This window comes from Polypterus senegalus, chromosome 13 (assembly GCF_016835505.1).
Source record: "Polypterus senegalus isolate Bchr_013 chromosome 13, ASM1683550v1, whole genome shotgun sequence".
Classification (NCBI taxonomy): Eukaryota; Metazoa; Chordata; class Cladistia; order Polypteriformes; family Polypteridae; genus Polypterus; species Polypterus senegalus.
In genome coordinates, this window is record NC_053166.1 from 158,305,496 (window position 1) to 158,317,665 (window position 12,170).

Here is a 12,170-nt window from a genome sequence, read left to right on the forward strand (position 1 = left end):
GGCAATGAAACTGAAAATGATCACAGACTGGATCATACTGCGATACAAGGACAACATGAGGTCCTTGTCTACTTTAAATAGTTTTAGTTTATGGAGGAGAAATAAGTGTTGGTTGCATTTAGAGAATACTTTTTTATATTTGTACTCCAGTTAAGATTGTTATCTAGGTTAGTACCTAAGTATTTATATTCAGTCGCTATTTCTACCTCCTCTCCCAGAACTAAAATGGGTGAACATACAGATTTCTGTCTCTTAAAATCAAATATCATTTCTTTGATCTTTTTTACATTCAGAATGAGATAGTTTTTATTGCACCAGTTTACTATACAGTCCACTTGATTTAGATAGTGGCTTTCATCCTCCCCTATGAGCATGATGTCATCAGCATACTTGATAATAGAGCAGAGCAATGGTCATTGCTCAGTCTCAGGTCACTTGTGTACAGAGTAAACAGTAATGGTGATAAGACACACCCCTGCGGACTTCCTGTGTTTGAATGAATGCTTAATGTTTTTAACTGCTACAGCAAGCTAAAGGTATAATTGTCTGTAATTACCATACATGTTAATAAAGCAACAAGGCTCCCAGACCACAGAAACATATTAATTACTGTTTAAAGTGATATGATCAGAATGTAAACAGCTATACAGTGTTAAAGGGGCAATAGACACCAAAAGGTCAAGGAAACTTACAGATAAAGTAAGCAGAGAAAGGGAGACTGGGGACGCTTTATTGTAAAGACAGTCAGTTTGATGTTAAAAAAATGCTGAAGAGAGATACAGCTCAAAAGACAGAGACTTCATTGCACTAAGGGACATACCTTCATTACAGATAAAAGAATCGACTTGCATAGTAATTATGGAGAAACATTCAATAGGTTATAGCTTGTTCAAACTGCAGCAGTACGGATAACAACAAATATGCTAGGAAACTACTACTGTATTTGCAAACGTGTGCACACTACTTGTACATTTTAGAATGAACTAAAAAGGCACGTACAAAAATCCCAGTTTGGATTTTATTCTTGTGTCTGTGTAGGAAAGGGAAAGGGAAGGGTGATCGCCTATATTGTAGCAACTACAGGGGAATAGCACTGCTCTCTGTGCCAGGTAAGGTCCTTGCTAGGGTTGTCCTCAATTTGATCCGTGATCACTTGCTCACCTACCAGCGATCGGAACAGTCTGGTTTTACGTCTAAGAAGTCTACCATTGACCGCATCCTAGCACTGAGGGTTCTCATGAAGTGCAAACACAAATATCGTCGGAGTTTCTTTGCAGCCTTTGTCAATTTTTGCAAATTGTTCGACTCAGTTGATCAAGCTGCCCTGTGGGACATCCTGAGGGTTCATGGGATCCCCTCGAGGATTCTAGATATCATGGCCAGCCTGTACACTGGTACTATGAGTGCTGTGCAGAGTGGAGGCAGGACCTCTGTGTTTTTCCCAGTTGATTCAGGGGTTCGTCAGGGGTGTGTTCTTGCTCTTACTATGTTCAGTGCTTTTATGGTTTGGGTGTTGGTCGTGGGGTCCAGCGACTGTGGGACATCTGTTGGTGAAGAAAAATTCACAGATCTCGACTTTGCTGATGATGCTGTGATCTTCGTAGAGTAAATGGAGGCTCTGATCGTGGCGCTTGAGAGACTGAGTGAGGAGTCTGAGTGTCTGAGCTTGCGAGTGTCCTGGATAAAAATCAAGATCCAGGCCTTTAATGACCTCTTGGGCAGAGCCATCAGTATATGTGTTTGTTTGTGGAGAGACAGTTTACCTTGTTGAGATGTTTACTTACCTTGGCAGTGACATTCATGTCTCTGGTGAGTCTTCCTATGAAGTCAGTAGACGGATTGGGAGAGCTGGGGGGTCATGAGGTCGCTGGAAAGGGGTTTGTGGCGCTTCCGATATCTATGCAAAAGGACAAAGGTCCAAGTCTTTAGAGTCCTGGTGCTTCCTGTCTTGCTATATGGTTGCAAGACATGGAAGCTATCCAAGGACCTGAGATAAAGACTGGACTCCTTTGGTACTATTTCTCACCGGAAAATCCTTGGGTACCATTGGTTTGACTTTGTGTCGAATGAGCGGTTGTTCATGAAGTCCCGAATGAGGCACATTACCTGCATTGTGAGGGAGTGTCAGTTACGACACTACGGCCATGTGGCGTATTCTCCGAGGGTGATCCGGCTCGTAAGATCCTCATTGTTGGGGACCACAGTGGCTGGACCATGCCAAGGGGTCACCCATGTAACATCTGGCTGCGGCAGATAGAGGGTCATTGCCAGACGGTGGGACTGGACCATGCATCTGCCTGGGGGGGCTGTTGCAAACCGGGATCCCAAGTTGCTTTGTCGTGCAGTGGGTGCGGCAACGCACTGTACCAGTGCATGCTCCCCAACTTGACTTGTCTCTGTAGGTTCACTAGGTACTCAATGCCTAAACCCCGTCCCCCACTTCATAAGACATGCATCTTTGGTTAACTGGTGACTGTAGTGTAAATGTTAACTGTAAAACATAATCTCTGTAAGAGTGAGTCTGTGTGTGTTCTAAGTTGATTTTCTGAAGAACCAGAGTACCCAAATCATTTGGAATCCTGCCTTGAGTACAATGCTTCAAGGATAGGCTCTGAATCATGAAGTGGATTAAGTAGGAGGAAGAATGTTAAATTACACTTTTCTCCTATTAAACGTACTGGTTTCGATTACTAGGACAAATAAAAGTCCTAATATATGTCACCTTTCAGAGTTTGCAAGATCACAAAATAATTTATGCAATAAAATAAAACAGATTATTAAAGCATTCCATTCCAGTTGTGGAACCTCTCCAGTCATTCCAGTATGTGCAGATAGATACTATCACATGTCGTGCAAATTGGCCTGCTTTATCAGTATCCTATAAATCCAGTGCTGCTGGTAACTGAATCACCGGCACATAACTTCCATGTGCTGCCTCATCTAGCAGAAATCGCATTCCGTTTTTCTCTTTGTAGTATTTGTGTATAGACACACAGTCACTGTCTGAATTTGCTTAACAAGCCCAAAATCTTAAATCAACTCTTTATAACATTATTCAGCTGCCAACACGATTTAGTGACATAACTCTTCTAAAGTATCCACTTTGAGCTGACATGGTATAAACACAATATAGAAGAAACTCTGAGAGGCGAGCACCTAGTGCTTTGTTAATATATGCTTCCGATTAATTGGAGAATTTTGTCAGTGTCTAGACTTTCAACAGCCTAAAGTTATGTAGTGGTTAAAATGAAATGTGTGCAACAAGTTCTCTGTTGGGGCAGCACATTGGTCATAAAATGAGAGCTCTATGCCTCTGTGCCACTCTAAAAGAGGTCAGCCAGGCCGCATCCCCAGGGGCCTGCACCCTAGCCCTGCTGCTATATTTCACATACCATGCAAAATGTTTCCAGACAAGAGTCTGCTTGGCTAACTCCCAGGGAATGCTGGGATTGTGGGAACCAAACACACCACCCAATCATATTATGTTTACCGGAAATAGACATTTCCTGAAGCCTTGAAGGTGTAAAGAAATCAAAAGACAGGGAAGCGAAGTCAAAAATATTAAGATGAAAACCTTCATCACAGTATTTAAAAGTTAGCAGAGACACAATCTAGAACATTAGTTAGTATTTCCTATTTAATTACTATTATAGGTGTGCAAGTAGCGACAGGAAATAAAATATAAAAAGCATAAGGCCAAACCATTCAGAGTTTTTCATTTCTTGGGCACAAAAATGGGGGAAAAAAAAACACAAGTCCCGAACTGAAGGGATGGTGGGACTTCCAAGGCAAACTGGCTGGGAATAAAGAGACTACCGATCTGCAATTCTGCCACTGTGATGGCCATCTATTATTCCTGAATCAATTCTCAGTGCTCCCTGGATATCAGATAGACAGACAAACATATATAGCAACTTTCCCTTGTTTTGTTTTTTTGAGAAGCTTGAAGGAAAGTGTCAAAATCTGAAAAGCAGGCTTAACATAGCTGGGTTCTTACCATTCTTGCGCTCATTGAGCGGGGGTAGGTTCTGGCTAGGATGTAAGGACAATTCTTCCAGCTCATGAGCCACTGCTTCACTCTGGGGGCTGTCAGTCAGAGATTCAAAAATCCCAGGCTCCTCTTGTACTCCTAAGAATTCTTGGTGCTCCATTACTGTCCACACACAGGTCAGGACCTGGAGATGGAGTCTCCTTTGAAGCACTCAGGACTCTGCTGCTAAATGAGAAAAATATATATATATATCATCAAAACACAGTTCTGCAGATCCAATGCTTACACATCTGCATCAATAATCCATCTGCTTTGCAATTTAAAACAATGTTTAGATTATCACAAATAAACTATCACAGAGCAGAATAATGCAAGGAAAATATTGAGGATGGATAACTGTACAGTCTCTCAAAATTATTCAAGCATGTGACAGTAACAGTGAAAGGCACTGCCTGCTCTGTTAACTTTAAGCAGTAATTAAAAACAGCAAACAAAATAAATGTGTTCCGTAAATTATTGTGAGCAATATTTAGATTTCAAGCTATTTCAGAATTCTTTAAAAATGGCACCAGTAGCAAGATGCCATAGCTCTACATTCTCACATTTCACAGAATCCTCACTTCAGCACTAAAGTAACATCTAGATGTATAGAGACAATGACAAGAGTAATCTCCTTATCTAATTCTCCTCATACTTGATACAACATCTCGCAGTTGAGGATTACCAAAAAAAAAAACATATTTATTCAAACCTCCTCCCCACCCTGTTAATGTCTTACTCAAAAACAGCTGAAATAACAGAGACAAAGGGTTTAAAGCAATGAACACCTAACTTCAGACAGACTTCTAAAAACACTGTGAGTCATCTTCATCACTTTTACAAATAGCTCAGCCCTGGTCTGCATTCTTACAGATGCTGATGTATGACTCAGCATTGATTACAAAGTCCACCAAACACAAGGTGTGCTGCTCTGTGTGACTGACACGGAACAAAAGTCCTGTGCAGTGTCTTCCGAGTAAGACAAAATATTTGCTTTTTCGAGTTGGATGTATTAGAGTGTGGAACAATAGAGCACAGGGAGTGAAAACATTTGTGTGCTCAGCTGTCAGAATGTCTGTAAAACTGCAGCTTAGAGGTGTTTCTTGAGCACATCGCCACTACAGTTTTGGGAAGTCCTAATCTTGACAGCATTAATCTAAATCAATGAGCAGTGGAAGGCTCTGGAAAAATAACCCTGGACAACAAAGAGTTTTGCTTTCTGAACACTTTTGGGTGTACCATATGGATTTGGGCCTACTGAGCACAAAAATAACCTTTATTTTATGGATTTGGGCCTACTAAGTACAAAAACAACCTTTATTTTTCTAATCACATACACTTTTGTTGCAATTGCCTATTTTTGTGATATACTCTAATATTATGAATATACATACTATAAACAGTACAAACTGAACATCTGTGTGGATCTAAAAGTAGTGGCACTGCTACTAGGAAGGCAGGTCGGATATAGAAAGTACTGTTGTTACAGTTGTGAATGACACAGCCATGCTAAAAAGCCGTATTATGTTAAAAAGAACTGGCCACTACAGGGCAGACAAAAACCACTTGTTGACCCAACAATACTTTTGTCTCATCTGCATATAAAACTTTTACTGATGAAAAATATTGTGAGAGCAATGAACAAGGACAGTGAGAGCAGGCTTTTGATATTTGAGACAGATGTTTCCACAAATAACTGATGCCAAAATTGACAAAGGCATTTTTGCTGGTCCACAAATCAGACATGCCATCAATGACAAGCAGTCCGAGGATCTATCTGTTACTTGGGCTGGAGGAAATCTCAAGGAAGGCATTCAAAACATTGTTGAGAATTTTCTTGGCAACTACTGAGCACTAAACTACATCCAGCTGGTTGAAAACATGTTTCAAGCATACAAAAGTTCATTATATTGTTAAGGATTTATTTTCTGCATTCATACAAGGACTTATTCCCTGCTAATTCTGGTACAGTCAGTGATGAATATGGCAAAAGGTTTCACCAGAACAATGCAATGATGAAAAAGCAGTATCAGAGAACACATCAGTCCTGGCTGACTATTGCTGGACACTGAAACAAGAAGCATCAGATGCTGATTACAAACAAAAATCAGCCAGAAGCCATATTTAGCTCAACGAAACTAATGCAATGTATCAGCATCATTAAGTGGTTAGAAAAGCTAAATTCAATTAAAGTTAACTTAATATCTCTCCAAATTCCTACAAGATGCAAGCAGCCAGAAGTTACATTTCTGTTTAGCTTGAAGGTGTCTATCATAATCAAGATTTTTCAGGAAATTAAACTTTTGAGAAAAAAAAGCATTGCCCAGTATAATCAGATAGGGTGGGGAAAAAGGTTGATTACACAGGGTTGCACATAGTTTTATAACAAATCAGGGTACACACATTTCAACATACACATGATAAGGCTAGCAATGCCTTATTCAACTATTTATTGCAGATGTAAAGTACTTGAAAATGGTACACACAGTATAATATAATAAGTTTCACCTGACAGTACTAGGTCAACCGCAACAGCTGTACCACACAACAGCAATCTTACACGACCTGTGCAAAGTGAGTAACAAATTGCAAATTTGCATCAGATTGCAGAATTTAATCCCTACTTAAAATACTGCATATCCTATGTCTGACACACTAACATTGAGTACTTTCAGCCAATTCAGCACACTTGTGTCTAAACACACTATGGGGTCTCCTTTATATGCCCGCACAATGCCTCAGTGCAACTGTAACAGCCAAGTCAGAAGTCTTCTTTCCTTTCAGTCATTCTAGTATATTTGAATTTGTCATATTTATTTATTGAGCTTATATAAAAAGCCAAATTTTCTCTGGGGACAAATAAGTTCTATGTAAAATAACTTCAAAACATAAAAGATAGTAGTATATCATAAGATCAAGAACTGAGAGGATATTGTATCACAGGGCCCATGGCAATTTCCATCCCTATTTGGGGAGCTGATTTTCCTCTTTATTGATTTATTTTATTTTTTTAAATAAAAATAAAGCGTCTAGATCAGAGTTCCTCAACATCGGTCCTGTGGCTGCAGGTTTTTGTTCCAACCAGCTTCTGTTCTTAATTGGACTCCTGGACTAATTAAGTGATGTGTTATTTCCCAAGTTCTGTGTTTTGGGAATAATATAGAAATTATAAAACCAAATTTGGTAAAAAAAAATAATATATATATATATATATATATATATATATATATATATATATATAATATAATATAACATAATATAATATAATATATATATATATATATTGTGGAAACGACCCGGACACAGACAGGCGGACATGTTGTAATTCACCACCACACGTTTATTTACACAATTATTTACAAATATGGTCACTCAGACCCAGTTCCTTAGTGCACAAACCCCAACTCTCACTCAGTCCTGGCCACAAATGCCTTCCTTGGGGTGCCTCCACACCTCTTCTGCCTTGTCCTTGTCCTCCTTCCACCTCCTTCCACCTGACTCTAGCCCTGAATGAATGGAGACGGCCCTTTTAAACAGTCCCCGGGTGAGCCCCAGGTGTTCCTGGCACTCCTCCTCTGGCCACACCCCAGCGTGGCGGAAGTGCCGGCTGTCCTCCCGGCAGCTCTCCGGGTGCTGTCCGTCCCCAAATCTTTCCCCAGCACTGCTCAACAGGTCCCCAAGGCATTGGGGCACCTCCTGGTGGTGACCACGGGCCCCTACAGGGTGGAGCTTCCATGCCCTGTACCCGTGGCCCCCAGAGCAACCAGGAAGGCGGCCCCACGTGATCCAGGGTGGGCTCTGACCCTCTTCCGGTCCCTCACGGCGTCCCGGCCGGGTCGTTGCCCCTGGCATCCCTGACAATATATATATATATATATATATATATATATATATATATATATAAAATAGTATAATTTTTTTTAACCAAACTTAGTTTTCTAATTTCTATATTATTCCCAAAATATATATATATATATATACTGTATATATATTAAAATGTACCAAGCAGTTATATGGTAATAATGTATTTTTTCTTTTTAACAACATTTTCATCTTGATTTTCATTCTACTTTTCTAGGTGTTCTAATTGTTTAATTAATCCATTATTTACTAATTAGTGGGTCTGATGCTAAAGTAGTTGCAGCCTTTGATTATTTTGTGTAGTTTGCCAGCGTGTCTGCTCTGCTCGTTTTTAATCCTCATTAATAAGATACAAAAAAGGGGGAAAACTGCACAGAGAAAGGGCAAGATATAATGAAATCAACAAAAAAGAGCTAAGAATTTAAATCTATAGCAAAAGCAGAAATACTTCTAAATGTCTTATAAATGTAAAAAGCATGCTACTGTACTGCTTTTCTGAATGTAGAATAAAAGAAAAATAATACCTGCTAATTAAATGAGATCAGTGCTACCAGGTGTTGTCACTGATTAGGAATCTGGTTGGAACAAAAACCTGCAGTCACAGGAAGAGGTTGGGAAACACTGGTCTAGAGCTAATGAGAACATGCCACTATAGTGACAAAAATAATCTTCACTTCAAAAGTGAAAAACAACAACAGCTAGAATCCCAGCTTTTACCCAGTCATAGCTACAAAGGAAAATCCTTATTTCTGACCTATGTTAACCTAAGTACAAGCAACATGGAAGACAAAACCCTAGGAATAACAAACAGTATAGAAACAGGTACCATAACTGTGGAACACAAAAGAGAACAACCAGCTTATTGAAAGAATTACTAAAGACTTCTGGGATGCAGTTGGAACAAACATATTTCTTTCTAATTTCTATTTGCTGGGTTTATTTTTAATTCCTAAACTTCAAATGCTGAAATCACTACATGCTCATTTCCTTTCCCAAGATGACTTGAATGCATGTACTGTTAGATCAATAGTTGCTTACGTGTGTAAAATGAAGATCGTGCTGAATAAAGTGAATTTGAAATTTTACACAGGGTGCCTACTCTCCAGTCTGTAAATAGCTTCAGGGATAAAGGTCCAGCTGTGACTAACCAGATGGTTGTGGATGAGCGATGAAACCAGATCTGAATGTGCATGTGGAGTCTAATGAGGCGGTTGCTTACGGTTTCATTTGGTGTGTCACAACCTACCTTCAGCCTGGAGTTGGACTCAAGGCTGCTGAAATGTCAAGCTCTCACAGTGTCCTGGAAAGGAAAGCAATCTGCATTCTTGGGGTGTATATTAATCTGTGAATAAAAGAAAACAAAATTGTTAAGGTGATCTTTTAAAAACCATGGTAGAGTCACATATTTCTTTAGTTAAAAATACCCTGTTTTGAAAGAAGAATGTTTAAAAAAAAAAAAGGTACAACAAAGGGCTACACAAAGAAAGATCTGACTAACATTTCAAGTGAGAATCCTTTGGTCTGAACCGTTTTATTCACTGGGCAGCAGGGCCCTCTCTTAAGGACTTGGCTTGGGGCACACACAGTGGATCAGTTTCAAGTGAAAGATCTGAAGGATTACTGGGAGACCTCCCTTCAAAGGCATAACAGCCACTGGAGATCCATATTGTCAAGAAGAAGGGCACAGTGGCCTAAAGAATTTTGAGGCTTAAAAGTGACAATAACATTTTTATGGAAGTCCTATTTTTCCTTGTAAAAAATGAAAACAGTAACCTCCGAAACAGGCCAAAAGTTCTCAAACAGGCTTTACTACAACCTTTTAATAATCAGATTCTCATGCCATGAAATCTGTCAATCAGTAAGATGACGCCAGTATATCTCAGAATATGTTTTATTTGAACATGTTCGACAAAGCTGTGAGCTTCATCAGGTAATAAAATCCAGAAATACCATGGACAATGCCATACTTATAAAGAGGGGGCTGGGGGTAAAAGAATACCCTGTAAGCAGGCAAGTGGGAGTCCAAAACATGCACTACACATCTGGTAGATTAATAAGACTGTTGCTAAAAGTACAACAATTGCACAACTGCAGCCAGATCAATAAACCGCCTCATTAAAACCACATTTCTGTATATTTAATAAACACCAGGCTTATAAACAAGGCACATGAGTAAGACTTCCAATCCTGCCAAAGACCAAGTGCACAAATAACTCAGCAGGTCAGTGTGACCTCCATCATGGACAGGTTAACATCAACATCATGCCAGCCACGGCTTTGAACCTTCCACTGTGAATGTTTAGTATAAAAGTCCAAACGGGTTTAACAACAAAGTACTTAATTGATGCACCCCGCAAGAACTAGGCCTTCATAATCAGACAATGGTGGGGCCTACCTTCATTTAAGGCAATGTCCCACACTTCCATCTAAAGTAAGCTTTTTTTCCCCCTAAGTTAGGGGTACTCACCTCTGCTCCTGGAGGTCCATAGTGGCTGCATGTTTTCCTTTAACCACAATGTTTAATTAGAACTTATTTATTAAGTAGTAAAGCAGTATGTTTTTTTTTTGGGCGTAGTTTTACTTAACTCATTTATGATTCAGAATCCTTAATTGCCTATTTTAGTTTTAAACAGCTGCATTACAAGTTTTAATTGCTGCCTGTTTTCTTAAGCAGTCATCAGTTAATAATGAGGTACAAATGATAAAGGAACCACCAGCTAACAAGCTTCCATTTAAATCTATGTATATGCATCATTTAATGCAACGTTTCGAAACAAATGAGAGAGAAAGGAAGGACCAAGAGGTACAAATCTGTTCTGAGCCATAAAACATATGAATGATGTTCTCAGAAAACAAAAAATCTACAATTTGATAAAGATTTGTCTTGGAGAAATGACAGCGCTAACGGCATATAATTAAAATACAAAGTTTCATTATCTGCTAGGCCTGGCTTCTAATTACAAAACTGGTTGGAGTAAAAACCTGTACCCATTACAGACTTCCAGGACTGGAGTTAAACACCCGTGTTCAAGGTTCATAAAGCACAGACGTAGGGGCAGAGAGATAAAGGTGGACAAATGGTCACTGATAAAGGGTGCACTTGGTGACCTGCTTATATTTCTAGAAGTTTCATGATGTTCCCTGTCAAACCCCACAAACGACTCACATCTGAGCGCTTACTTCATTGCTAAACCCCTACTCCTTTTGTAGTGTGTGCTTCACACTTCTTCTACTTTCGGCTGCTCCCATTAGAGGTCGCCACAGCGGATCATCTTCTTCCATCTCTTTCTGTCCTCTGCATCTTGTTCTGTCACACCCATCACCTGCAAGTCCTCTCTCACCACATCAATAAACCTTCTCTTAGGCCTTCCTCTACTCCTCTTCCCTGGCAGCTTTATCCTTAGCACCCTTTTCCCAATATACCCCTTATCTCTCCTCTGCACATGTCCAAACCAATGCAATCTCACCTCACTGGCTTTGTTTTCCAACCGTCCAACTTGAGCTGACCCTCTAATGTCCTTATTTCTAATCCTATCCATCCTCGTCACCCCCAATGCAAATCTTAGCATCTTTAACTCTGCTACATCCAGCTCTGTCTCCTGCTTTCTGGTCAGTGCCACCGTCTCCAACCTATTAAGTAGCTGGTCTATAAAATAAAAATAAGAACATAAATCTCTGAAAATTTGGTGCAGGTATACAGAAATGGTGTTCACAGTAGAGCTGAACAGTGAGGAATACATTTCAAAAATATTGTCATAATGAACTACAACAATAAGAATCACTATCGCGTCTTCCCACTCTGAATATAAGATTAAAACAAGTCAAGTCAAGTCAAGTCGGTGAGCATGCACTGGTACATTACGTCACCGCACCCACTATATGACAAAACAACTCGGGATCCCAGCTGGCAACCCCCCAGGCAGACAGTCCAGTCCCACCCTCCGGAAATGACCCTCTATCTGCCACAGTTAGGTGTTAAGTGGGCGACCCCTTGGCCTAGTCCAGCCAGTCAGATCCCCAACGATGAGGATCTTACAAGCCGGATCAAGATCAAAACATCAAGGTAAAATTTGGCATGTTGACTGAATATCTCTCTATTATATACAAAAAATCTTGGGTTGAGACGTGACCTTCTCGGAGACACTTAACGTCCCGCAAGACAATGCAGTGAGACAAAGGCACAGCTGCTGTACAGGCTTGTAATGGTTAAAAGCGCTGCGCGACATGCAGATCACGCAGCACGGTAGAAGCAGCAGCAAGCCAACTGCAGGTCGAGCAC

General features: G+C 40.1%; 1 protein-coding gene across 2 annotated transcripts in view; it reads right to left on the reverse strand.

Annotated features, from left to right (window-relative positions):
* The window catches only part of mrtfba (myocardin related transcription factor Ba), a 76,222-nt gene that overhangs the window by 24,413 nt on the left and 39,639 nt on the right, over positions 1-12,170 (reverse strand). The window contains exons 3-4 of one of the 2 annotated variants that reach the window (XM_039776009.1): positions 9,138-9,233; positions 3,998-4,213 (exon numbers count right to left, since the gene is read on the reverse strand). In XM_039776009.1, the coding sequence (XP_039631943.1) occupies positions 3,998-4,151 (154 nt within the window). In that variant the 5' untranslated portion in view covers positions 4,152-4,213; positions 9,138-9,233. Of the gene's footprint in view, positions 1-3,997; positions 4,217-9,137; positions 9,234-12,170 lie in introns of both variants that reach the window. The other variant, XM_039776008.1, reaches the window with a different exon arrangement.